This window comes from Salvelinus sp. IW2-2015, linkage group LG11, assembly GCF_002910315.2.
Source record: "Salvelinus sp. IW2-2015 linkage group LG11, ASM291031v2, whole genome shotgun sequence".
In the NCBI taxonomy this organism is placed as follows: domain Eukaryota; kingdom Metazoa; phylum Chordata; class Actinopteri; order Salmoniformes; family Salmonidae; genus Salvelinus; species Salvelinus sp. IW2-2015.
Window position 1 is genome coordinate 6,816,262 of NC_036851.1, and position 26,137 is coordinate 6,842,398.

At 42.9% G+C, this 26,137-nt stretch overlaps 1 protein-coding gene across 2 annotated transcripts; it reads left to right on the forward strand.

The window, feature by feature from the left end:
• The first annotated feature begins 5,495 nt into the window (after positions 1-5,495).
• Positions 5,496-24,523, forward strand: LOC111969715 (SAM pointed domain-containing Ets transcription factor). Of its 2 annotated transcripts, none has more exons than XM_023995915.2 (6): positions 5,496-5,805; positions 19,792-20,269; positions 21,737-21,934; positions 22,320-22,367; positions 22,603-22,737; positions 22,852-24,523. In XM_023995915.2, the coding sequence occupies exons 2-6, from the start codon at positions 19,804-19,806 to the stop codon at positions 23,028-23,030; spliced, it is 1,026 nt and encodes a 341-aa protein (XP_023851683.1). In that variant the 5' UTR covers positions 5,496-5,805; positions 19,792-19,803; the 3' UTR covers positions 23,031-24,523. The 2 variants fall into 2 exon arrangements, with proteins under 2 accessions (XP_023851683.1, XP_023851684.1); XM_023995916.3 differs by lacking the exon at positions 5,496-5,805 and adding an exon at positions 18,512-18,660.
• The last annotated feature ends 1,614 nt before the right edge of the window (positions 24,524-26,137 follow it).

Here is a 26,137-nt window from a genome sequence, read left to right on the forward strand (position 1 = left end):
TTCCAACTGTTTCTAAATTTGCTATCTCCTTTCATTACTGTCTGTGTAAGTGTCAAATCACCTAAAAAAACATTTTTGTTGTTGTTGTTGCATACTTTAAATGGAATCCCTCGAAACTCTAAAAGTAACAAAGTCGTCTATTTTGAGTGTTCATTATTATGTTCAAAGCATATACACCTGAATTGATTTATTTTCCATCCTGGTCGTGGCCTAAGCCGTTTCAAAATACACTGCTCAAAAAAATAAAGGACACTTAAACAACACAATGTAACTCCAAGTCAATCACACTTCTGTGAAATCAAACTGTCCACTTAGGAAGCAACACTGATTGACAATACATTTCACATGCTGTTGTGCAAATGGAATAGACAAAAGGTGGAAATTATAGGCAATTAGCAAGACACCCCAATAAAGGAGTGGTTTCTGCAGGTGGTGACCACAGACCACTTCTCAGTTCCTATGCTTCCTGCTGATGTTTTGGTCACTTTTGAATGCTGGCGGTGCTTTCACTCTAGTGGTAGCATGAACGGAGTCTACAACCCACACAAAAGGCTCAGGTAGTGCAGCTCATCAAGGATGGCACATCAATGCGAGCTGTGCAAGAAGGTTTGCTGTGTCTGTCAGCGTGTGTCCAGAGCATGGAGGCGCTACCAGGAGACAGGCCAGTACATCAGGAGACGTGGAGGAGGCCGTAGGAGGCCAACAACCCAGCAGAAGGACCGCTACTCCGCTTTGTGCAAGGAGGAGCAGGTGGAGCACTGCCAGAGCCCTGCAAAATGACTCCAGCAGGCCACAAATGTGCATGTGTCTGCTCAAACGGTCAGAAAACAGACTCCATGAGGTGGTATGAGGCCCGACGTCCACAGGTGGGTTGTGCTTACAGCCTAACACCGTGCAGGACATTTGGCATTTGCCAGAGAACCACCAAGATTGGCCAAATTCGCCACTGGCCCTGTGCTCTCCCAGATGAAAGCAGGTTCACACTGAGCACATGAGCACATGTGCAGACGTGACAGAGTCTGGAGACGCCGTGGAGAAGTCCTGCCTGCAACATCCTCCAGCATGACCGGTTTGGCGGTGGGTCAGTCATGGTGTGGGGTGGCATTCTTTGTGGGGCCGCACAGCCCTCCATGTGCTCGCCAGAGGTAGCCTGACTGCCATTAGGTACCGAGATGAGATCCTCAGACCCCTTGTAGACCATATGCTGACACATGCACATTTGTGGCCTGCTGGAGGTCATTTTGCAGGGCTCTGGCAGTGCTCCTCCTTGCACAAAGGCGGAGGTAGCGGTCCTGCTGCTGGGTTGTTGCCCTCCTACGGGCTCCTCCACGTCTCCTGATGTACTGGCCTGTCTCCTGGTAGCGCCTCCATGCTCTGGCACTACGCTGACAGACACAGCAAACCTTCTTGCCACAGCTCGCATTGATGTGCCATCCTGATGAGCTGCACTACCTGAGCCACTTGTGTGGTTGTAGACTCCGTCTCATGCTACCTCTAGAGTGAAGCACCGCCAGCATTCAAAAGTGACCAAAACATCAGCCAGGAAGCATAGGAACTGAGAAGTGGTCTGTGGTCACCACCTGCAGAACCACTCCTTTATTGGGGGTGTCTTGCTAATTGCCTTATATTTCCACTTTTGTCTATTCCATTTGCACAACAGCATGTGAAATGTATTGTCAATCAGTGTTGCTTCCTAAGTGGACAGTTTGATTTCACAGAAGTGTGATTGACTTGGAGTTACATTGTGTTGTTTAAGTGTTCCCTTTATTTTTTTGAGCAGTGTACATAGAATTGCAGGAAATTAGATTTAAAACAGTAAAATGTTCCTGGAGGAGGACCCCTAATCCCCCGTCTAGCGGTTGTGCCAGGGGGCAATGAAATTCACATATCAAATCTCACTTCTGACTAACTGACATCCACATCAATTAAACATGGATTAGCTGGTTTAACTGGTAGGGCTTTATCCATAACATAGCAGTATATATTGTTGGAATGTTATTAATAACCCCAACAATGTATTTACCATAAACATTCCCCAAATTAAGTTTTCATTCTTGTCAACACAGTTTAGGTGGCTAATTTGTTGCACCACATTTAGTCAAAGTGATTTGAGGACATAATCCCATTAATTTCACTCTATCAACTGATAGAAGATTGTCAATACCTATGCATATAAAACAAGTCAAGGAGCCAGAACAGTCCGTCAACCCATAACGGAATATATTATTCACGCCAAAAACACCTGCTCCAACTCTGAAAGTCACAGGAGGTTACAGTGTGGTAAATAACATCAAGGTACACGTTCGTAAATTGGAACTGTGACAACTTGATGAATTCTTAACTCTCCAAAATACTTGCCTCAACCATGAGAATGTTATTCTAAAGCAAAGTTTACTAAATGCTATAAGAGCAACACCTTTTCTTCCCATGGTTCAAGTAACTGCCATGCAAATTTTTTTCATATGGGATGTCGGCAAATCCAAAAACAAACAGAAGAGAGTGATACATTTTTGCCACTCCGCTCAACTGAGATTCTTTTTTTTTTGTAATGGCATTTGACTCGTTGTGGTAACGTTGAATGAATGTGGTTACGGATTATTTGCCAATTTAAAGTGTAGCTGCAATGTGTGATATTTCATTATTTTTGCAGGCAAGTTCAGTCTGGATATACTGTATAGTATTCCAATACTAGTCAGTCACACACTTAACTGCTTCATTATTCAATAAGCCACACACGCACACATGCACACTCAAACACATGCACACACACACACACACTCACCAGCCTCGGGTCCATTATAACAGGTCCAAAGAGAGGAGGCCGTCTTTCATGATTCCTGTGATTATTGCAGATGTAAAATAGCAGGGTTAGTGTGGGTTTGTATTGGTGTGTTTGTTTAACAGTCAACACACGCCAGGATCAGTCTCTTTAAAGGCCCCGTGTCTATCCTGTGACTCAGCTAGCAGCACTCCCTCTCCCAATCTCACAATTACTCCATTCAAACACTGCATGCGTAATGATATCTAACTCACGCTCTTGTTATTTTAAAAAACTGAAAATTAACTCTTACGGATTAAAAGGCGCAGTTGATTAGAGATCATTCACTAGATTTTTTCTTTTGAGCTGTTTATCATCTGTGTCGATATGCGCAGTGTATATAGAATGGATACAAGCTTCATATACCAAACCCTTTCCACACAGGTTTTTTCACACATGAAACCAAATTATGTCATGTTACCCTATTGTTCCTTAAACACAAAAACCCCAGAGCTAAGGGAGCAGCATTGTGGCATTTTTTAACGTTCGGTAATCCTGATAACTATTAATTAATGGTTTACAGTGCAAATACAACGTTATGAATGGGGGGAAAAGCTATACTCTACTGTCATTTGGGGGGAGCATGCATATTGTCGTCATTCACTTTCTTTAGATTATAATTAGATTAGGGCCACCTCTTTTCTTCTGATCAGGCACCGTATTCATAAAGCGTCTCAGAGTAGGAGTGATGTTCTAGAATCAGGTCCCCCCTTGTCCGTGTTATCTTATTAATTATGATTTAAAAGGTGWAACCGATACAAGAGCAGCACTCCCGCTCTGAGACACTRTATGAATACGGGTCCAGGTCCCAGGAGGAGAAGAAGAAGAAAAAGAAGAAGAATTTGTCTTTTTCTTTTTTRCCCCAACACCTCCAATATACACAGTAGGCAGCACCTAAGATATTGATGCCAGCAAGTGAAGGGAAGTAATAATTAATGTAGTGAAAATGACACACTTTCACACATTCCTCAGTGGTTTTGTAAGTGAAAGGAAACAGGATGCATACTCAGTATCAGCACAAACAGCTTAATCCACTGAAGATTGAACAGTCATTAAAGTGATGCTCCAGAGCTTTTGCATAATTTCAGACAGTAGTTTTGAAAGTGGTGCTCACGAGCCAAAACGGTTCCCCGTTTTGTGTGTACTACGTCATCCAATTGTGTACTACGTCTTCCATTTTGTATGATATGTTACTACCTGATTTTTMTGTTGCAATTCGTATGATATGATACTAATCCAATTCATACAATAGSTTACACATTTTTTGTGCTTAAGATCCCAGACTGCATCTTTAAGGTATAGTGTTGCCTTTTCTCAGCGACACAGATCATTGCGACATGGGGCCGTGCATTATCATGCTGAAACATGGTGGCGGATGAATGGCACGACAATGGGCCTCAGGATKTCGTCAAGGTATCTCTGTGCATTTAAATTGCCACTGATAAAAGGCAATTGTGTTCGTTGTCCGTAGTTTATGCCTGCCCATACCATAACCCATGTCACGATGGGCGTACTGCGAAATTCTCTAAAACGACTTTGGATGCGGCTTATGGTAGAGAAATTTAAATTCTCTGGCAACAGCTCTGTTGGCCATTCCTGCAGTCAGCATGCCAATTGCACACTCCCTCAAAACTTGAGACATCTGTGGCATTGTGTTGTGTGACAAAACTGCACATTTTAGAGTGGACTTTTATTGTCACAGCACAAGGTGCACCTGTGTACTGTTCATGCTGTTTAATCAGCTTCTTGATATGCCACACCTGTCCGGTGGATGTATTATCTTGGCAAAGGAGAAATGCTCACTAACAGGGGTAAAACACATATTAAAAGATCCCAGAAATGTTCCATACTCACAAAAAGCTTATTTCTCCCAAAACAATTGCACAAATTTCAGTGTGTCAAATTTTTGGCACAAGTATTGTTGTGTTACAAAGTGGGATAAACCATTTTTGCACAAATGTTGTGCCAAAATATTTTGAGAAATAAGCTTTTTGTACATTTGGAACATTTCTGGGATATTTTATTTTGGCTAATGAAACATGGGCCTTTACATGTTGCGTTTATATTTTTGTTCAGTGTAATATCTATGCTGAATTCATTTCCCAAGATGGTTGGACATGTGAAGTAGAGTAAAGTACTAACTACATTCAAGTAAAGATGACAACTAGATTTTTTTTTACATCAAAATAACTATTTTCAAGTATCATTTTCTAACCACCTGAATCATTTTTCAAACTGCCGTACAGTCTATTTCCCCCATGAAATTTCACTTAACCTGTACAGAATCTTCCAGATTAAACAGGAAGCTGTCATGGACACTCAGACACCCATATACTTTGAACTAAGATCCGATGCCGTTGTACTAACAGGGTTGAGAAATGACTTTGTGTTATGTGTGTTACACACACACACACACACACACACACACACACACACACACACACACACACACACACACACACACACACACACACACACACACACAAACAACACACACACACACACACACACACACACACACACACACAACACACACACAACACACAAAAACCGCAACACACACACACACACACACACACACACACACACACACATACACACAGACTGTGTGTGCTTAGGTAAACAAGGCTGCCCTAGTATAAATATGACCTACAGTCAATGGAACTGGAATTCCTTCACACACTCTCACTCTCCCTCTGTCACACCCACAGCAGGTACATTGTCACTGATAGCATTAGTTAGCCTTAGTGTGCTTTTGGGCTGCGCCTTTTAAGTCTGCGCCTTTTAAGATCCAGCAGAGACTAGTAGACAGCCTCAGGCCCCCAGGTAGAGGATTCTTCATCAGTATTCTGGGTTACTTATAGGCCTGCTTTCCCTACCTGCTGTCTGCCTGCTCGTCTGCCTGGCGCATCTCCTGGCCCATCATAAAACACCAGACACCTGCAGACTGACAGAAGAGACTGGAATCTGAGCTAACTGGACTAGAGGTAATCATCACCACTAGTCTACCTTACACCTGTTGGGGTCCTGTATTGTCTACACTCAGCACCAGTCTCAGCCCTGCCTGAGACCACCCAGAGGCCAGCACACCTTGGCCCAGGTAAGGAGTCGGACAGGTAGTCAGGATGTACTTTTTGTGGAGTCTGTGTGTATGGGCGAAAAAGCCACAGAATTGTCTCCAAGGTGTGTTCTTATCAGTAATTTACCAGGTGCTGTTCGCTCTGCATTGGTCTTAATTGAACGTTTCTGAAAGAAAATTACTTTGAAGTTATCTTATGGGGTAAAGGTATATGGGGTTACATTTTATGAAGATGCAGCTCTTATGCTGATAAAATATTCAAATTTCCTGTCATACAGCACGATGTGGTATTTCATTTTATTGTATTTTATTCAACATAAAGGTACTAGAGAATCTATATGCCCCAACTGTGCAACATTGCACCTGTCTGAGTACTTCTGATGTTTGTCAATCAATTTCAAATCAAATCAAATTTCATTAGTCACATGCCCCGAATGCTTACTTACGAGCCCCTAACAACAATGCAGTTTAAAAAAATACAGATAAGAATAAGAAATAAAAGTAACAAGTAATTAAAGAGCAGCAGTAAAATAACAATAGCGAGACTATATACAGGCTGTCACGCCTTGACCTTAGAGAGCCTTTTTATTTCTCTATTTGGTTAGGTCAGGGTGTGATTAGGGTGGGAATTCTAGGTTTTCTGTTTCTATGTTGGTGTGTTTGATTCCCAATCGGAGGCAGCTGTCTATCGTTGTCTCTGATTGGGAATCAGATATAAGTTGTTAGTTTCCGTTTGGGTTTTGTGGGATCTTGTCTTTGTTTGTTGCATGTTTTGCACTACGAAGCTTTACGTTCGTTCTATTGTTTATTGTTTTTGGTGGAACATTAATAAAGAAAATGTACGCCTACCACGCTGCACCTTGGTCCGGTCATTCTACCAACGAGAGCTGTAACACAGGCGGGTACCTGTACAGAGTCAATGTGCAGGGGCACCGGTTAGTTGAGGTAATATGTACATGTAGGTAGAGTTATTAAAGTGACTATGCATAGATGATAACAACAGAGAGTAGCAGCGGTGTAAAATAAGGGGAGGGGGGGGCAATGCAAATAGTCTGGGTAGCCATTTGATTAGGTGTCCAGGAGTCTTATGGCTTGGGGGTAGAAGCTGTTTAGAAGCCTCTTGGACCTAGACTTGGTGCTCCGGTACCGCTTGCCGTGCGGTAGCAGAGAGGACACTCTATGACTAGGGTGGCTGGTGTCTTTGACAATTTTTAGGGCCTTCCTCTGATACAACCTGGTATAGAGGTCCTGGATGGCAGGAATCTTGGCCCCAGTGATGTACTGGGCCGTTTGCACTACCCTCTGTAGTGCCTTGCGGTCGGAGGCCGTGCAGTTGCCATAGAGGTTGTTGTCCTGGCACCACATGGCCAGGTCTCTGACCTCCTCCCTATAGGCTTTCTCATTGTTGTCGGTGATCAGGCCTACCACTGTTGTGCCATCGGCAAACTTAATGATGGTGTTGGAGTCGTGCCTGGCTGTGCAGTCATGAGTGAACAGGGAGTACAGGGCGTACAGGAAATACATGTGACCACAGACCATTTATCTGCCAATTTATCTGCCATTACATGAAAGGTATCTTGCCAATTATAGATAGTGAATAAATCCCTGAGGTAAAACGAGAATTATGGCATTATCCAAAATTCTCCCCTGGTGGATGACCAGAATGGCACAGGTGCCTGATGGATTTACAGTGCCTTCAGAATGTATTCACACCCCTTAACTCTTTCCACATTTTGTTGTGTTACAAAGTGGTATTAAAATAGATTAAATTGTGATTTTTTTTGTCAACGATCTACACAAAATACTTTAATGTCCAAGTGGAAGAGACATTCTTACATTTATAAAAAACACATGAAAAATAAAATACCAATGTATCTTGATTAGAGAAGTATTCAACCCCCTGAGTCAATGCATTTTAGAATCACCTTTGGCAGCGATGACAGCTGTGAGTCTTTCTGTGGTAATCTAATAGCTTTCTACACCTGGATTGCGCAATATTTGCCCTTTATTCTTTTCAAAATTCTTTAAGCTCTGTCAAATTGGTTGTTTATCATTGCTTGACAACCATTTTCAGGTCTTGCCATAGATTTTCAAGCAGATTTAAGTCCAAACTGTAAATCGGCCACCCAGGAACAACCACTGTCTCCGGTGTAGATTTGGCCTTGTGTTTTAGGTTATTGTCCTGCTGAAAGGTGAATTAATCTACCAGCAGACTGAACCAGGTTTTCCTCTCGGATTTTGCCTGTGCTTAGCTCCATTCCGTTTATTTTTTATCCTGAAAAGCTCCCCAGTCCTTAACGATTTCAAGCATCCCCATAACATGATGCAGCCACCACTATGCTTGAAGATATGGAGAGTGGTACTCAGTAATCTGTTGTATTGAATTTGCACCAAATGTAACACTTTGTATTCAGGACAAAAAGTGAATTGCTTTACCACATTGTTTGCAGTACTACTTTAGTGCCTTGTTGCAAACAGGTTTGGGAATATTTTTATTCTGTACCGACTTCCTTCTTTTCACTCTGTCAATTAGGTTAGTATTGTGAAGTAACTACATCCTCAGTTTTCTCCTATCCCAGCCATTACACTCTGTAACTGTTTTAAAGTCACAATTTGCATCATGGTGAAATCCCTGAGCGGTTTCCTTCCACTCAGGCAACTGAGTTAGGAAGGACACCTGTATCTTTGAAGTGACTGGGTGTATTGATACACGATCCAACGTGTAGTTAATGACTTCACTATGCTCAAAGGGATATCCAATGTTTTTTTGTTTTTTTACAAATGTTTTACCCATCTTCTTTTGCAAGGTATTGAATAACCTATCTGGTCTTTGTGGTTGAATCTGTGTTTGAAATTCACTGCTCGACCGAGGGACCTGACAGATAATTGTATGTGTGGGGTACAGAGATGGGGTAGTCATTCAAAAATCATGTTAAATGCCATTATTGCACACAGAGTGAGTCCATGCCACTTATTATGTGACTTCTTAAAACCTTTTCGGGATCAGTGTCCCTTCCATGGGATGGTTGAGCTAACGTAGGTTGTAAGTATCAAGAACATTTCCCAGGACATAGACATAACTGATATTTGCAGAAAGCTTACATTCTTGTTAATCTAACTGTACTGTCCAATTTACAGTAGCTATTACAGTGAAAGAATACCATGCTATTGTTTCCCCCCCCCCCCCCCKCCKCCRTTATTTAACCAGGTAGGCTAGTTGAGAACATAGCAGTTTGACACATACACAGAGTTACACATGGAATAAACAAAACATACAGTCAATAATACAGTAGAAAAAAAGAAAAGAAAAAGTCWATATACAGTGAGTGCAAATGAGGTAAGATAAGGGAGTTAAGGCAATAAATAGGCCATGGTGYCGAAGTAATTACACTATAGCAWTTAATCACTGGAATGGTAGATGTGCAGAAGATGAATATGCAAGTAGAGATACTGGGGTGCAAAGGAGCAAGATAAATAAATAAATACAGTATGTGGATGAGGTAGTTGGATGGGCTGTTTACAGATGGGCTATGTACAGGTGCAGTGATCTGTGAGCTGCTCAGGCAGCTGGTGCTTAAAGCTAGTGAGGGAGAAATTAGTCACCAGCTTCAGTGATTTTTGCAGTTTGTTCCAGTCATTGGCAGCAGAAAACTGGAAGGAAAGGCGGCCAAAGGAGGAATTGGCTTTGGGTGTGACCAGTGAGATATACCTGCTGGAGGGCGTGCTACGAGTGGGTGCTGCTATGGTGACCAGTGAGCTGAGATAAGGCGGGGCTTTACCTAGCAGAGACTTGTAGATGACCTGGAGCCAGTGAGTTAGGCGACGGGTATGAAGCGAGGGCCAGCCAACGAGAGCGTACAGGTCGCAGTGGTGGGTAGTATATGGGGCTTTGGTGACAAAACGGATGGCACTGTGATAGACTGCATCCAATTTGTTGAGTAGAGTGTTGGAGGCTATTTTATAAATGACATCGCCGAAGTCGAGGATCGGTAGGATAGTCAGTTTTATGAGGGTATGTTTGGCAGCATGAGTGAAGGATGCTTTGTTGCGAAATAGGAAGCTGATTTAGTTTTGGATAGGAGATGCTTAATGTGAGTCTGGAAGGAGAGTTTACAGTCTAACCAGACACCTAGGTATTTGTAGTTATCCACATATTCTAAGTCGGAGCCGTCCAGAGTAGTGATGCTGGACGMGCGGGCAGGTGCGGGCAGTGATCGGTTGAAGAGCATGCATTTAGTTTTACTTGCATTTAAGAGCAGTTGGAGGCCACGGAAGGAGAGTTGTATGGCATTGAAGCTCGTCTGGAGGTTAGTTAACACAGTGTCCAAAGAAGGGCCAGAAGTATACAGAATGGTGTCGTCTGCGTAGAGGTGGATCAGAGAATCACCAGCAGCAAGAGCGATATCATTGATGTATACAGAGAAGAGAGTCAGCCTGAGAATTGAATCTTGTGGCAGAAATGCAATGATTCATTGGATCAGTCTAAAAGTTTGCGCATACACTGCTGCCATCTAGAGGCCAACATCTAAATTGCAGCTGGGCTGGAATAATACATTATGGCCTTTCTCTTGCATTTCAAAGATGATGGTACAAAAAAAATACAAAATAACGTTTTTTTTTGTATTTTTGTATTATCAGTATCACCAGATCTATTGTGTTATATTCTCCTACATTCCTTTCACATTTCCACAAACGTCAAAGTGTTTCCTTTCAAATGACCTAGAATATGCATATCCTTGCTTCAGGGCCTGAGTTGCAGGCAGTTCGATTTGGGTATGTCATTTTAGGAGAAAATTGAAAATAAGGGGCGGATCCTTAAGAGTTTTTAAGCACATTTTTACTCCTTAATTATTCAGGCTTGCCGCAACAAAGGCGTTGAATACMTATTGACTCAAGATATTTCAGATGAAACATTTGTATAAACTTGTAAAAAATGTAGACAAAAGCATAATTCCACTTTGATATTATGTGGTAGTGTGTGTAGGCCAGTGACTAAAAAATCTAAATGTAATCCATTTTAAATTCAGGATGAATACTTTCTGAAGGCACTGTACATTTTACAGAAAAGTAACAATGGTTTGGTTTGGCTGCTACCCAAACCACAACACCACAGCACTTGAGTATGTAGCAACGGCCTCTTTAGAGACAGGACATATTAAGGGTACAGATGCTCAATAGCACTAGACACTCAAAACGTGCGTGTGTAGTGCTGTAAGGATAATATTCTGTCAAGATTGAGTGTTATGTGAGCATTTGGAAAAGGTAAAAAGTATGGTGTGCCGAGTAGCCTAATCGGACAAAACAAGTATTTTAACAGATATGGGCAATGATCTGAGTATTTTTAGTTATTAGCCAATCCGTGATCGGAAAAAAGTACGTTTCGGTTGCCAGACTCGGCGCAGATCTTTCAATGAAATGCAAGGTGCTACGTGGTCTAAATAACTCAACTGGTTAGTTTGGCTGTCTGTAAATATAAGGGCGGGCTGTACGTTGATCTAGCTGCTCTGATTGGATAGAGCAAAGCAGTATTTCTAGAATAATTCGCTTCATATTTTCACCTAACCACTTCTCCTTGCATGTTTCGGTCGGATCAGTTCTTGATGCTTCCTGCTACTATGATAAATCAAATGGGTAGGGCGTTTGCTCAAATTATCAATGTGCATTGTACTGTATCTAACGAAAGCGGGGCGAGGGTACGGAGAAGATATTAAACTTGGATGCGCACTCTGAATGAGTGACAGCAAATTGCTTGCTGCAAATTGAGGACAAAAACACACACACCCCTCCACGCGCTGCTCATAATCTGCAGTTTATTTCGCAGAGATTTTCCAATATCTATTTTAGGCATATTAAAACACTTGTGTGTTTTCCGATCACAAGTATCATCCGATCTGACTATTAACTGTCAATTACTAATAGTCATACGATTATGAATACCAGTATTTTCTGGTTGACACACCCCTATAGGTAACTGTAGCCAAACTCAAAAGGGTGTTCCTCTCTGAAGAACCTGGCCTGATGCCAATGCACCTGCATTACAGGTGAAAATGGTCCCATGTTACAACAACTGCAAAATAGCGTGGCACACAAAGAAACCGTTCACTAAGGTCATGTCTACACTTGACACTTACACACGACTTCCGCTATCAGAGTACGAAGAACGCATTGAAAAGACGGGTCTAGGCGCACAAAAGTCACTTTGTGGTCTGATTGTGTTCAGAGCTGGCTGACCACTTCATGAGGCTGTCAGGTATGCATTGTGTGCGGTTTTCTTCTCAGTCTGGACACAATGAGAAAGCACATACAGTGGGTGATGTCATCAGCACTCCTCCCACTAGTCTGCAGAAGACGGTGTTTTGGGACCGAAAGGCACCTTTTCATTACAACAATGGAGGAAATACGGTTCCTAGAATTGTTTGGCTAGAGTTATGCTAACCCGTTTGCAATCCCTTTAGCATTGCTTGCTAGCTTGCTACAGAGGTCAGCTGGCTAGTTTACATCTTTTAAATGTTTTTATTTAACCTTTAKCTAGGCAAGTCAGTTAAGAACAAATTCTTATTTATAATGACAGCCTACACCAGGCAAATCCGGACGACGCTGGGTCAATTGTGCACCTCCCTATGGGACACCCAATCACGGCCAGTTGTCATACAGCCTGAATTCGAACCAGCGTTTCTATAGTGACACCTTGATGCAGTGCTTTAGACCACTGCGCCACTCGGGACGCCAAGTTAGTTAGCTACAGTAGTTAGCTACTCCCTTCAGTTGTTGCGTTATTGTCATGTTTTGCCTATTCCACCATTTGTAGAATGCATACTGGCATTTGAATATACCGCGGGAAAAGGGAATCCGGACATACTGTGGACATGGTAGACACATTTAAATGTAGGTGTTGTCGCATGACGCATTCGGAATTTCATGACCAGAACTCTATGTTAAGAATACTAAAGCTGCATGAACTGTCAAGTCTAGACACAYCCTAATTAATACCAACCCCTTGGAAACCAGGAAACAGAAAACAGCATCCATCATTGATACCCAGCAAAGTAGATTCAACCACTGTTGCTTATTGATTGATTCATACCAAGGGGCATAGTAACCCTTGAATGGTGAGGGGATCCTGGGCTTCTCATTAACATGCAGTCACCTGCAGTAAAGATATGTCACATGTGGGCCTACATGGCTCTGACCTCTATTGGACTTCCTGGTTAAATAACAAATGAGAGGTCTGAGAGTTTAAGGGGCTGTAATATTTTTTATCAGTAAGGCTACTTCCTTGTGAGAACAGTAGACGTTGCTGGGTATTATTGATCTTTCCAGCACTCTCATATTAAGCTAGTATCATCATACTCCTTCTTTTTTTTCTCCATTTGTTGATTCCAGGGACATTACCAAGACCTGTCTTTCGGGGCTTTAGCCGGAATGATTTTGTGTCAGCCGCTAATCTTTTGCGCCGCTGCGATGGTGTAAAGTTGTGGTTATGTGAAACTCCCAAAGTCATATAACTGTTATAAGTAGTGCTGTCGGTAAACCGCGGAGGGATGTTCCACCACTTCTCAGAATGGTGTGATGTCTCACAAGATCACTTAATGATTACTTAGTATTCTAAATCACAAACCGAATGTAATAGCATAGATAATGTTAGGCTACTGTTAGACGAAAAACACCACATCATTTCTCATGGCAATTTAGGACGATTGTGCTGAAATGTCTGAAAAATAAAACGACGTGAACTCAACAGCACMCACCATAGGCTTAATATGCCTTGATTGAAACCAAATACAGGTGTCTGTGTTTAACTCCATCTGATCTAAAATTATATTAAACTGTAGTTAGACTACTTAGCCTACGTCATTCAAGAAGATCGAAATGCACATTCCCATGAAACCGATTGGGATCAAATGGTTGGCATGCATGCAGAATGGACGTTTCACCCGTAAAACATGAATAATTATCGATCACGATTGACAGGGACGAAGGCCAAATTTCAAATAAGGTAGGACTAATTTGGTGTCTTAACATGACTTTTTTTTAAATGAATTGAGAGCRCAGGGAGGACAGAAACCTCCTGTGGAGCAGAAGGGCAAAAGCTTGTATGCATAGGCAATCTTAGAATTTGGATGATATTATGCAATAGACTACATGTTCCTACAAACTTTAATTCAGAAATGATGGCGAAATATGAATAGAAAATTGAACTATGGTAGGTTACCTAAAAAAATAGCACTGCACCACTGGTTATAATAAATGTAAAGCAATTGCTGTGTGTGGTCAACTGACCAGTTCAGCACCGTTTTGATTGGGACAGCGTCACTGCGCAACTTTGAGACAAGCATTGGAACTGGTCTTGATTAATCAATCATTGTCCAATGTTATTTTTTTCACTCAATCTCCATTTGGATATTGTTTTACAATTAGGCTGGGAAATCTAAGTGAAGTTGATGCGAGTGCTCATGATCATTAGTCTAGCAATTGAAAGCAATGACGATCTTCTCTACACACAACTTTCGGGCTTTAGCCTACTTTTGACCTGATCTTTTCTTATTAGCCTTATGGACACCGAAACTGTGCTACAGTGGTCAAACAAGTCACAAGGTCTACTTAGTTTCTATAACAATATAGCTGAAACTACGATAAGCTTCATTGACTTATCCTACTGAATTGATTATCTTGTAATTGTAGGCTACTCGCTGATCAGATTATTTGAATATGATTGCAACAGTAGGCCTACCTATGCAATAACCTCATATGGGGTTACTGGCCACAATCCAGGGAAGAACACATAGCTACAGAAAGAGGTGCTGGAAGTGCTGCAGATACATTGAAATACATTTGCCTAATTATATAATGACTCCTGTCTGTACAGAAATAAATGAAATCATMAAAAAATATGACACCAGAGAGCATAATTTATCCACAGAGGATCAATAGCTTCTTTAAAAAAATTGCTGTGAATTGTATTTTGTCACATCATGAGCTCATAGGCCTACAGTCAGGAATCCGGCAATTAGGCAGTCCGTGCGACAAATATCAGCTGATTGTTGAGTTGTGGCTGCCAATATGGCTGTCAATGAACAGCAGGCAGCAGCTAGAATGTATTTTGCAATATTTCATAATACAATTGCGGGAAAAATCTACTTGGATAAGATAGTGCCACTGGAAAGTTGGTGGACTATAATTTCTACCTCACATTGTAGGCCTACAATCTGTGTATCCATTATTTTCATTGGCCTATGCTATTGGTTGCAATTAAGACATGGGTTGTTCATTTTATTTATCTCAGTATGTCAATGTCAGAGTATCTTGTCATTTTGGTCAATTGTGTGGTATTAAAAAAATATACTTGTAATGGCTCCAGTCATGTAAAATGGTGTAGAATTGCAGGAAATATAAGCCCCTGGTCTTCAGGGCTGTGCCCCGAATGTTATGAAACTCTGGTGAATTGCCTGGATGGTTCTAAGTTTCCCATGAAAAATAATAACAATGAATCACTGAGGCTCGTCTAAGGCATAGATTCTATCAGATCACGCTTTAACCGTCGAGAGCTGACATCCGCATAGTTGATGTTTTGTAGGTGTAACTACATCGGAGCTGTCAAATCGGTGCACCTGTGTTAGAAGTTCAGAACGAGAAAGTGTAGGCTATATAGAAATAATTACGCTCAGGGCCTCCCGAGTGGRGGAGCGATCTAAGGCACTGCATCGCAGTGTTGCAGCGCCACTACAGCCMGGGGTTCGATCCCAGGRTCTGTTACAACCGGCTGTGACCGGGAGTCCCATAGGGTGGTGCACAATTGGCCCAGCTTCGTCCTGGTTTTGGGAGGGTTTGGTCAGGGGGGGGCTTTATTTGGCTCATCGTGCTCTAGTGACTCCTTGTGGCGAGCTGGGCGCCTGCAGGCTGACTCCGGTCGACAGTTGAATGGTGTTTCCTCRGACACATTGGTGTGGCTGGTTTCCGGGTTAAGCGGGCGGGTGTTAAGAAGCGCGGCTTGGCGGGTCATGTTTCGMGGGATGCATTACTCGACRTTCGCCATCTCCCGAGCCTGTTGGGGAGTTGCAGCGATGAGACAAGATCATAATTGGATCGCAATTGGATATCACAAAATTGGGGAGAAAAAGGGGATACAAAAAAAATATTTCCATCAGCCTAATGGAGGTGTAGATAATCCTACATCTCAGTTTAGTGTCGTGTTCAAACTTTGAACTTGTAAACAAGGCTGCATGGGATTTCTCATAATGCGACTCCGTGCAGCCAATGGCAATGCTCGCTTTAGGTATAATGCCAGGAGCCTCTTGTGGATTTGACAGCTGTCGCATCCGCTATGCGGATGTCGACTAAAGCGGATCTGATTGAATAGAGCCCAAAATCTCTCTTTAAACCATACACACACAGGAAACAGTCACACCTGACTATATATACTTATTTTACTCCAAAATCAAACAAGGGAGCCCTTTCTTTGGAAGTGCACAGGGAGAGGACTCAACAAGTGAAATCTGGTGACTGTTGTGACTCCCTATATCTATTACTGATGCACTATTTTGTTTCAAGAGTTGTTTTAAAGAAGATATAGCAGTTAGGGTATTCAACTCCTGTTCCTGAAAAAATCTGTAGCACCTATGTTACCCCTTGGCAGTGTTATCAGAAAGCACAGCATTGATTTTCACTGCTACGCAGACGATACACAACTTTACATTTCTTTGTCACCAGAGGATTTTAGCTCCACGGATCAGTTATTAGACTTTATTAGTTATTTAAATACGTGGATGGCTCACAACTTCCTCCAGCTAAATCAAGACAAGACCGATGTACTTATTGTTGGAGCCAAAGCACAGAGAGGGAATCTAGCCGCACATTTTAATTCACGGGCAATAAAAATAAAACACCAGGTAAAAAAACCAAGGTGTTATTTTAGATTCTGAACACAATTTTGAATCACACATTAGGAATGTGACCAAAATAGCATTTTACCACCTGAGGAACATTGCCATGGTGCTGCCGTTTCATTTCTCAGTCTGACACAGAGAGACTCATCCATGCTTTTATTACAAGCAGGCTTGATACAGAGAATGTCAAAAATATAAGAAAGATAAATAAAAAGTGGTTAAATGGTTACCAGGGAGGATGGCTGCCTTCATGGCTATGGTTCATCTGACTGTGTGTCTAAGGCCTGGCTAGCAAATGGAGCGAAGCCTAATTCTCCTGAAATGAATATCACCGTCTTGGCCGAACTCATTTAGAGATCAGTCAGGCCCTTAATCCTTCCCCCGGGGAGCATGTTTGTGCCTCTTTCTCCCGTCCCCTCCCCTTTTGGAAAAAGCTAATATGGCTAAATTTGCCGGGCTAATGGGCTTAGCGCAAGCTGTTACAGAGGAGAGTGGACACACAGCAGGCTGGCCGGTACACCGCCTGGCGCTTTTTAATCTGACTCCTGATGAAGAGAAGAGACATTGGGTTATCCCCAGACCCTTAGCGGGAAATTGGGAGATAAAAGGAGGAATGGGGAGGGGGATAGACTGGGGGTTTGGAGATGTGGAGAATAGAGAGAGAGAGAGAGAGAGGGAGAGGAGAGGAGAGGATAACTTAATTTCCTTTAGGGTTAATAGGACTGGTACAGTCTGTCAACCGTGTTCCCGCAAGGATCATTGTGGTAACGCTAAAGTAGCCTTATCCTCACCCCAAGGAATATTCCATGTCTGATCAGTTCAATCAGTTTCTTAGTTTCTTTGAAAAACAACCATATAACAAGTGGAACAATTAATCAACATAAATATAGATGGTTTGGATTGCGGTTGCTGGGTGTGGTACAATAGTGTTATAGCTGTTTTATGAATACAGTGGCTTACAGTCTCTRTGGGCAAACAAGCCATGTCTCTCCTTGAACATGTGCTGTGCGATAGCAGGCGTCTGATAACTACTGATAACCCCTGTCTCTATGACAGCTACGTTTCTTCCCATCTACCACCTGTGGCAGCAGGTAGCCAGGTACACTGTGAACCATAAGTGAGGTCATCCTGAGATTACACTGGTCAGTGGTACAGCTGACAACCTCTGATGTTGACTTAGGATGCCACTCTGATGCCAGTCGTATGGCAGCTGTGTGGGAAGTTTCTAAGGCAAGGCGTTTTTCCTGTTCAGGTCACATGGTGAGGAATAACTTTGGGCTGCTTTACATGAGGCAGGGCGAAACTATTGAAACCAGAGTGTACGTAAACAGAGTGAATTGACACAAGAAGTACAAATTCCTCCAGATTCTTCTGGAACTGTTCCTGAGCAGACAACACTGGCCCGCCGTCATACTACATTTGAGGTGTAGTTGTCCGCCTCCACATTATCTCTCTTTCATTTGATTAAAAATTCCAGCTGACAGTGGAGCCAGAGGGCTGCGGAGACGGCACCTTGAAAGGAAAAGGCAGGCGGTCGTACCGCTTTAGGCCTCAATACAAGTCACCTACCCCCAAGTCACCACCCATTCTGGGCCACTGACCCACAAGTAAGAGACTCAGTGCAATCCATTTTGCCCCATGCCTGCCCTGCTGGTTCTGTGCACTCTCTAAAGGGTCATTCCCCCCGTGTCTTCACTTGACTCAGGACACATTTAAAGAGCCTCTGCAAACATGCTCTCACCTCAGTTTCTGTTCTGTTCGCTGTGCATCACTCTGGAGGAGTCACACCCGCAGTCCCTCTGATGGACTTTCTTAACGTTTTGAAACTGTTGCACGTTTAGCAGCCGGAGCTTTGGGCGCGAAGGTATAGTTTCTTGAAGGTACTGTGATTTTGATTTACTGCGAGAACGTCATCTACTGTATAGTGTTTAAAAATAATAATACTTCTAAGTCGAATTTCACTAATTCCAAGAGGTTATTACAATTTGGCTATCATGATGTTCATGTAGGTCACWGGTTACACTTTCTCTACAGGGTTTTCAGTGAAATAATTATTCATGTTTTRCAGTCTTACATCAAACTGAATTGGATATATGAAAGAGAACTAGAGCGTGATTCTGCTGATTCCAAGAAACACTTGTTTACTCTGGGTCAACAAGTTGGCTATGGGAAGTTGTCAGATAATTATCTACATAGCACACAGGTGTTGCAGGATCATACCAAGTTTGATGACAAACTGCTGGTTTTCATTATTCCGTCATGAACTGTATGAGTGTGGTCAATGCCCTGTATCTCCACTAGTGGTGGAAAAAGTACTKAATAGTCGTACTTGAGTAAAGGTAAAGATACCTTGATATAAAATGACTCAAGTAAAAGTGAAAGTCATCCAGTAAAATACTACTTGAGTAAAAGTAAAAAAGTATTTGGTTTTAAATATATTTAAGTATCAACAGTAAATGGAATTGCTCAAATGTACTTAAGTATCAAAAGTAAAAGAAAAAGTATAAATAATTTCAAGTTCCTTATATTAAGCAAACCAGACTGCACAATTTTTTWAAATGATTTTTATTGACGGATAGCCAGGGGAACACTCCATCCCGCAGACATAATTTACTAACAAAGCATTTGTGTTTACCTAGTCCACCAGATCAGAGGCAGTAGAGATGACCAGGGATGTTCTCTTGATAAGTGTGTGAATTGGACCGTTTCATGTCGAAATGTAACGAGTACTTGGGTGTAAGGGAAAATGTATGGAGTAAAAAGTAATTTTCTTTAGGAATGTAGTGAAGTAAAAGTAAAAGTTGCTAAAAATATGAATAGTAAAGTGAAGTACAGATACCCAAAAACATTAAGTAGTACTTGAAAGTATTTTTTACTTACACCACTGATCTCCACACACACAATATATTAACATATCAAATAGGAAATACTGTTGGTACTATCACATTCTTGACATTGGTAAATCTTTATGACTATTGTAAACTAAATATCCATTCTTCTTCCCTCACAAGGAGGCAGCAGCCATGTCGAGTCCAGGGGAGAGTATATCATCAGAGGGCAGCAGCCCATTGTTTCCGTCCCGCCTAGGTCTGCCTGAAAGCCCAATGGGAGACAGGACAGGTGCAGAGGCTGGTATGGCCTGGGAGATGGAGGACACCAAGCCCTGCATGGAGGCTCTTGAGCATCGTGGCCTTCCGGGCCTCCACCTGTCCTGCTTCGACATGCTCTTCACCGAGGACTCCACCTGGCTGGTGAAGGTGACCGAGGCCTCCTCGGGTCAGGCTGGTCCCGTGCCTCTCCCCATAACTAGGACCGAGCACCGTGAGGAGCCAGAGCAGTGCCCCGTCATCGACAGCCAGGCCCTGGGGCTCTCCCCGGGGCTGGAGGGCCAGGAGGAGGAGCGATCCCTGGAGCAGGTCCAGAGCATGGTGGTCGGGGAGGTGCTGAAGGACATCGAGACGGCCTGCAAGCTGCTCAACATCATCCCAGGTAGGTACTGCTACAGTAGTAAACGGCCACTCCCGTGCTAGAATTAGTAGAGTTAGTAGAATAGACATTCCTGTTTAAAGATATGTTTTGCGGTGGGTACCGAGTCTATGTAGGATTAATTGATCCCTGTCACATCAGTGTTCTGTGCCTTTCATATTTTGGAAACGGAAAGGGGGATACCTAGTCAGTTATACAACTGAATGCGTTCAACTGAAACGTGTCTTCTGCATTTGAAACGTGTCTTCCTCTGAATCAGATAGGTGCGGGGGGGGGGCTGCCGTAATTGGCATCCACGTCTTCGTCGCCCGGGGAACAGTAGGTTAACTGCCTTGCTCAGGGGCAGAACGACAGATTTTTACCTTGTCAGCTTGAGGATTCGATCCACCAACCTTTCGGTTACTGGCCCAATGCGCTAACCACTAGGCTTGATGAGCCATAGTCAGTGGACTGAGGGACTTGACACTTTTTCCTAATTCTTCATCTATGGCTGCCACTACTGCATGATCCTGTCTCCCTTTCATGAGCATGAAAAACACCAGAGCCATTCATTCTAGCCTATTCATGCATACTGCCCAATCAGGTATTGACACAAGGTATTGATATATTGATTCAGAGCAGACACATCTGCAGAATCCGCCTGCCGCTAGAGGATAATTGAGATGGATGACAGCTCTTAATGATGAACTATGTCTCCCTGACGCAAGTCATGCTTGTTTGCTCCAGGATCTGTATAATCCCAACCTTTGCATGTGTTTAACAAATACCCAAACAGGACCTAGTGGGAATGACGGTACTGCTTGGCTGCCAACAGCCGTGTACATAGTGCATGGGTGAGGTCTGTTCAACTGGCAAAGCAAACAGCAGGTCAAGGGCATACAGTACTGTGTGTACTATAAGATGTCTTCCGTCAGTCACACCCTTTCATCACAGAGACCCTGCTTCTTCTCCTCCTGCTGCTACCACTGTATCCAAAATGTGGTCTCGTGGTGCGTTTCAACTGATGAAAATGATTGTAGAGTACACAACAGAACAGTACCCCACCTTATGCAAACCACCATTCTCCCTAGGCCACGCCTGCGATTAGAGTTCACCCAGAGCGAAGCTCGCTGAGAAAAGACAAGGCAAATAAAGACTTTATGGTGAAGACAGTAATTGGCCTCTGATTGACAGCATTTGATTGCACTCTGTATGTGTGTGTGTGCGTGTGCGTGTGTGTGTGACCAGAGATAAACCGATTCTGCAGTATGGGGACCACACACATCTAGGGTCTCCACTGTGTTCATGGTTGTTTTGGTAACCCTCTATCCTGAATAGACCCATCCCTATTGCAGGCCAACAGACATGCAGTTGACATTTACCGTAAATGTTACTGCTAGTTTGCTAATAATTTGTTCAACATCAATAGATGTATAGGGGACTATCCAAAATAGAGTGTTAATTGCTACCGTTCTTATCTGTTATCCCCAGACCCCATAGAGTGGAGCTCGGGGAACGTCCAGAAGTGGTTGCTGTGGACAGAGCACCTGTATAGACTGCCTCAGGCCGGCAAGGCCTTTCAGGAGCTCACTGGGAAAGACCTGTGTGCCATGAGTGAAGAGGACTTCAGGCAGAGGTCCCCTCAGTGTGGAGACACCCTGCACGCCCACCTGGACATCTGGAAGTCAGGTGTGTTATAATAGCTGTATGACTGGCAGTGCCATAGCCTTTTGGGGGCCCTAAGCTTATATCCATGTTAATATGATATATGAGTGAGAATGACTAACAAAATCAATTGGGGCCCCCTGAAGGTCAGGTCCCCTAAAAACATGCTCTGCGTGCCTGGTCGGTATTCAGCCATGATTATTACAAATGTTTTTTGCGGGGGCCCTAAGCGACCACTTTTGTCGCTTATGCCTGGGGCTGGCCTTGATGACTGGTTTAGACAGACATTCTGCACATACTGTAGTTTACTACTGTTTTCTCCTCAGGATAATGAAGCTTTTATCATTCCGTTCAAACAATACAACAATACATCTCTCTCTCTTTCTCTCCCTTCTTTCCCTCTCTACAGCTGCTTGGATGAAAGAGAGGTGTTCCGTTGGAGACAGCAAAATCACAGGTAGGTTTAGCCTCTTCTTTATTAGCTTTCTTAGGAAAGGAAGTGACATGAATCTCATTTCTCGAGGGCCAGAGTGTTCTTGGCCCTTGGGAAGGAGTAGTGGCAGTTGTGTGGGTTCATAGCTCCTAGGAAGAAGACCAGAGGGTCATGTATAGTGCAGCTCTGTTAGAAAATATGTGTGTGMGMGGGGGGGGGGGGGTGCGCATGAGTGTTCATAGCTCATCCCTCTGTGCAGGCGGAGAGGAGCTGTGGTTGGAGGCAGACTCGTCATGCTCAGGCCAGCCCATCCACCTGTGGCAGTTCCTCAGAGAGCTGCTCCTCAAGCCCCACAACTACGGACGCTGTATCCGCTGGCTCAACAAGGAGAAAGGTGAGCAGGACAGGCTGTGTGACCGCTAAGAACTGATGGGATGAGTTCAGAAGAATGACAATTTAATGCAGTGATAAAGAAATCCATATCTAATCTCACTCTGCTGTCTGTCAGGTATTTTCAAAATCGAGGACTCTGCTCACGTGGCGAGACTCTGGGGACTGAGGAAGAACCGTCCAGCGATGAACTACGACAAACTGAGCCGCTCCATACGGCAGTACTACAAGAAGGGCATCATCCGCAAGCCTGATGTCTCCCAGAGACTGGTCTATCAGTTTGTCCACCCAGTATGAGGGGACGGAGGAGGACAGAGGTCTCCAAAGAAAGGGCCACACGATCACACCTTGCATTTGTACATTACACCAACACCAAGCTGAGAAGGGGTGAAACTAACAAGCATGCACTGACCAACCCCTGTAAGTACACATAGCCTTTGCCAGCCATTGCCAGTAAGTGTCAGCAGTCAAAGCTGGCAAATTATTTTTTCGCTTTTTTTAATGCCGAGAAGAAACTTGAGACTAAAATGAAAGTGCTTTTTCTCTGCGGCTGATTCCTGATAAAAACCACCAAACAACAAAGAAAGAAGAAAAAAAAACCTTTGAACTGCCTTTTTCATTTGCACGATCTGCCTGTCCTTTTTCCCTATTATATCATTGAATCAATAACCCGTATCTTAAAACACCGGAAGACAACATTTGATTGGCATCAAACACAAGGAAGAGAAATTCCCATCGCCCACAGTTATACCTTTTAACKTGATGTACCTGCTGTGTCCCTGTGTGTAGGACGAAGAACAGTCTGCGTGCGCTTGTTTATCAGAGCCTGTTTCTACTCATTCCTCTGGGAATGTGGTTAGGAGTTTTGCTTCAGCTAGGGTTCAGCTCTGGCTCTGGCTGTCATCCAGAGAGGCAAACAGCTCACTCTTTTTTTTAGTATTCACATGGCACACTTCGGGAACTCTCCCGAAAGGCTTTTACAAAAGAGCATTTCGCTGAACCTGAATGGGAGTGCAGCAACAACCCCCTCATAATAAACTCATATAGTCAAAGTCGGTAACTGACTGGTAAAAGCCGTTGGTTTTCCACCCTGCCATAGAAAACATCTAGAAAGCACCAGACCACTGTATATTACCATATTATATGTCATATGTTCTGCACCTTTTGCTTGCGTCTAATTGTAATAGCATTTTTGATTTGAAATGTAACCAAAAAATATAGATAGGAATATCTACATCAAAAAACTGTATCCTCCACCWTCTTCACCATTGCAATACAAGTTCAATTCTTGAAAACCAGCAGCATTACTAATCTCATAATTGATCATTACCAGTTCTGTCGAATTCTATGAAGTATACAATAAAAAACGAMGGTTCCTCGAGGGGTTTTTGGTAAGGGTGCTGGTTCTATGTGGAACCATACTGACCCAAAGAACCCTTTGAGCCCTTCAATGGTTCTTTGAGGTTCAAAAAATGTAGACGTAGCAGTAGCAGCAGCAGCTCATTCAAACATTTTGGGACTTGGCTTGCTCACAGCTCTTTCTGTGCAACCCTGAGTGAGTGTCCTTCCAGGTGATCTAATCTGTTGTGTTACGCTATTACATGTTATGTATGACTATGGTCAGTGACAGTGTCTTGTGAAAGACTCAAGTATGGCCTTGTGTCAATTGAGAATGGTTGACTAAGTCAGTAGTTCTCAATTKTCTCCTCAGGGACCCCCAGCCGTTCCAGAGCTCCCACACCTGATTTAACTTGTTAATAAACACAATAATAAAAACGATTGCATTTTAACAGTATATTATGGCTTTTAAATCAGAATAAAAACCCATGTATGGTTCTACAAAGAACCATTGAGATTGAGAAWGGTTCTWTAWAGAACCWGTCTCCATGAAGGTTCTATATCGAAACCATAAAAAAGGGTTCTATATTTCCCCAAAAAGGGATGTAACCATAGCGGAACCCTTTTTTGGTGCTATATAGAACCTTTTTTTTTATGCTTCTTTATAAAACATTAGGAACGGGTTCTTTATAGCACCATACAGGCTCKATTTAGAACCTTATGAGCATGGTTCTTMATAGAAAAAAAGTTCCGTACATAAACGGGTTGGCTGACAACTTCACGAAAATGATGAGTGCGCATCGATGASGTAGATGGCCGTGTGGTGMWATGATTCMGAACAGTCAGCTASCAACAATGACAAGACGCTGCCARGTGGGGAATCATAGGTCTTGTTGTCCCCATTCATTATTACGATCTCAAGTGAACTCTTATCCAAGTTACAGTATCCGCTTGACCTTGGTGCCTTGCATAGTTCCAGCTAACTGGATATATTCGTCTGAGCATACAATCCAGGCTAAACTAAAGCCTCATTCACACCTTGTGCRATCTAACGTGAGGCTCTCATCATCTGATCAAGATGATTCAATCACTATCTGATGAAGGTCTGTTAAGTCTGCAAATGGTATTAAAATGTATCTCTTATACAGGGGCACAACTTTGGTTTTAGAAGTGGGGGGGTGGGGGGGGGCATAACCTGGTGGGGGGTCTGGAGGTCATCCCTCAGAATTTATGGGCATCTAAAGCTCATTTCCTGCATTTCCACAAAATCTAATATGACCCTTTTGGGGTCACTTATATGGAAAATAAGAATAGAATATGTTTCTAAATACTTCTACATGAATGTGAATGCTACCATGATTATGGATAATCCTGAATAAATCGTGAATAATGATGAGTGGGAAAGTTATAGATAAGATCATAAACGAGCCAAGTTAATTTACTTCTGTTGACAAACAAAGGCTACAAAACATTTCCATACACACAACAGCTGTTAGATACTGCTACCTGACAGATAGCTAGAGGGTAGAGCTGAACTGACTGTGGTACACTAGCTAGCTAGCTAGTTCATTCATTTCAAACAGAACTAGAGGGGATGAAACATTAGCTAACGTTGCACGTCAGTTGCACTACTAGCTCAGCACTGGGAATATTATTTCTTCTTCTGTTGAGTCAAACAGCAGTTACCTGGCCAGCTATATCAGTCAAATAAAGAGAAGCCAGTTTCTGCTGTGCTTGCTTTTACAACTTGAAGAAAAAGCACAATACATACAGACAACAAATGCCTCAGTTCACACTCTCTGTGGTGTCTGCACGGTCCTAAATCCAGCCGGCTGAAACCACTGAAACCACCTTCCCGACCGCTCTGAGGCATCCGCATGTTCCTAAAGCACACCTATGCTGCTTTTTGTAACACAATGCAGTGATAAAACTGAGGAAGGAGGGCAAAAATGCAACAAAAAAAAGTCCCCAGTGAAAGTTGCACCCCTGCTCTTATCTGTCAACTTAATCTGCATTGTGATCAGATTTTCTGGTCCCTCCCTGTATGCAAATTATTTGACAGATAT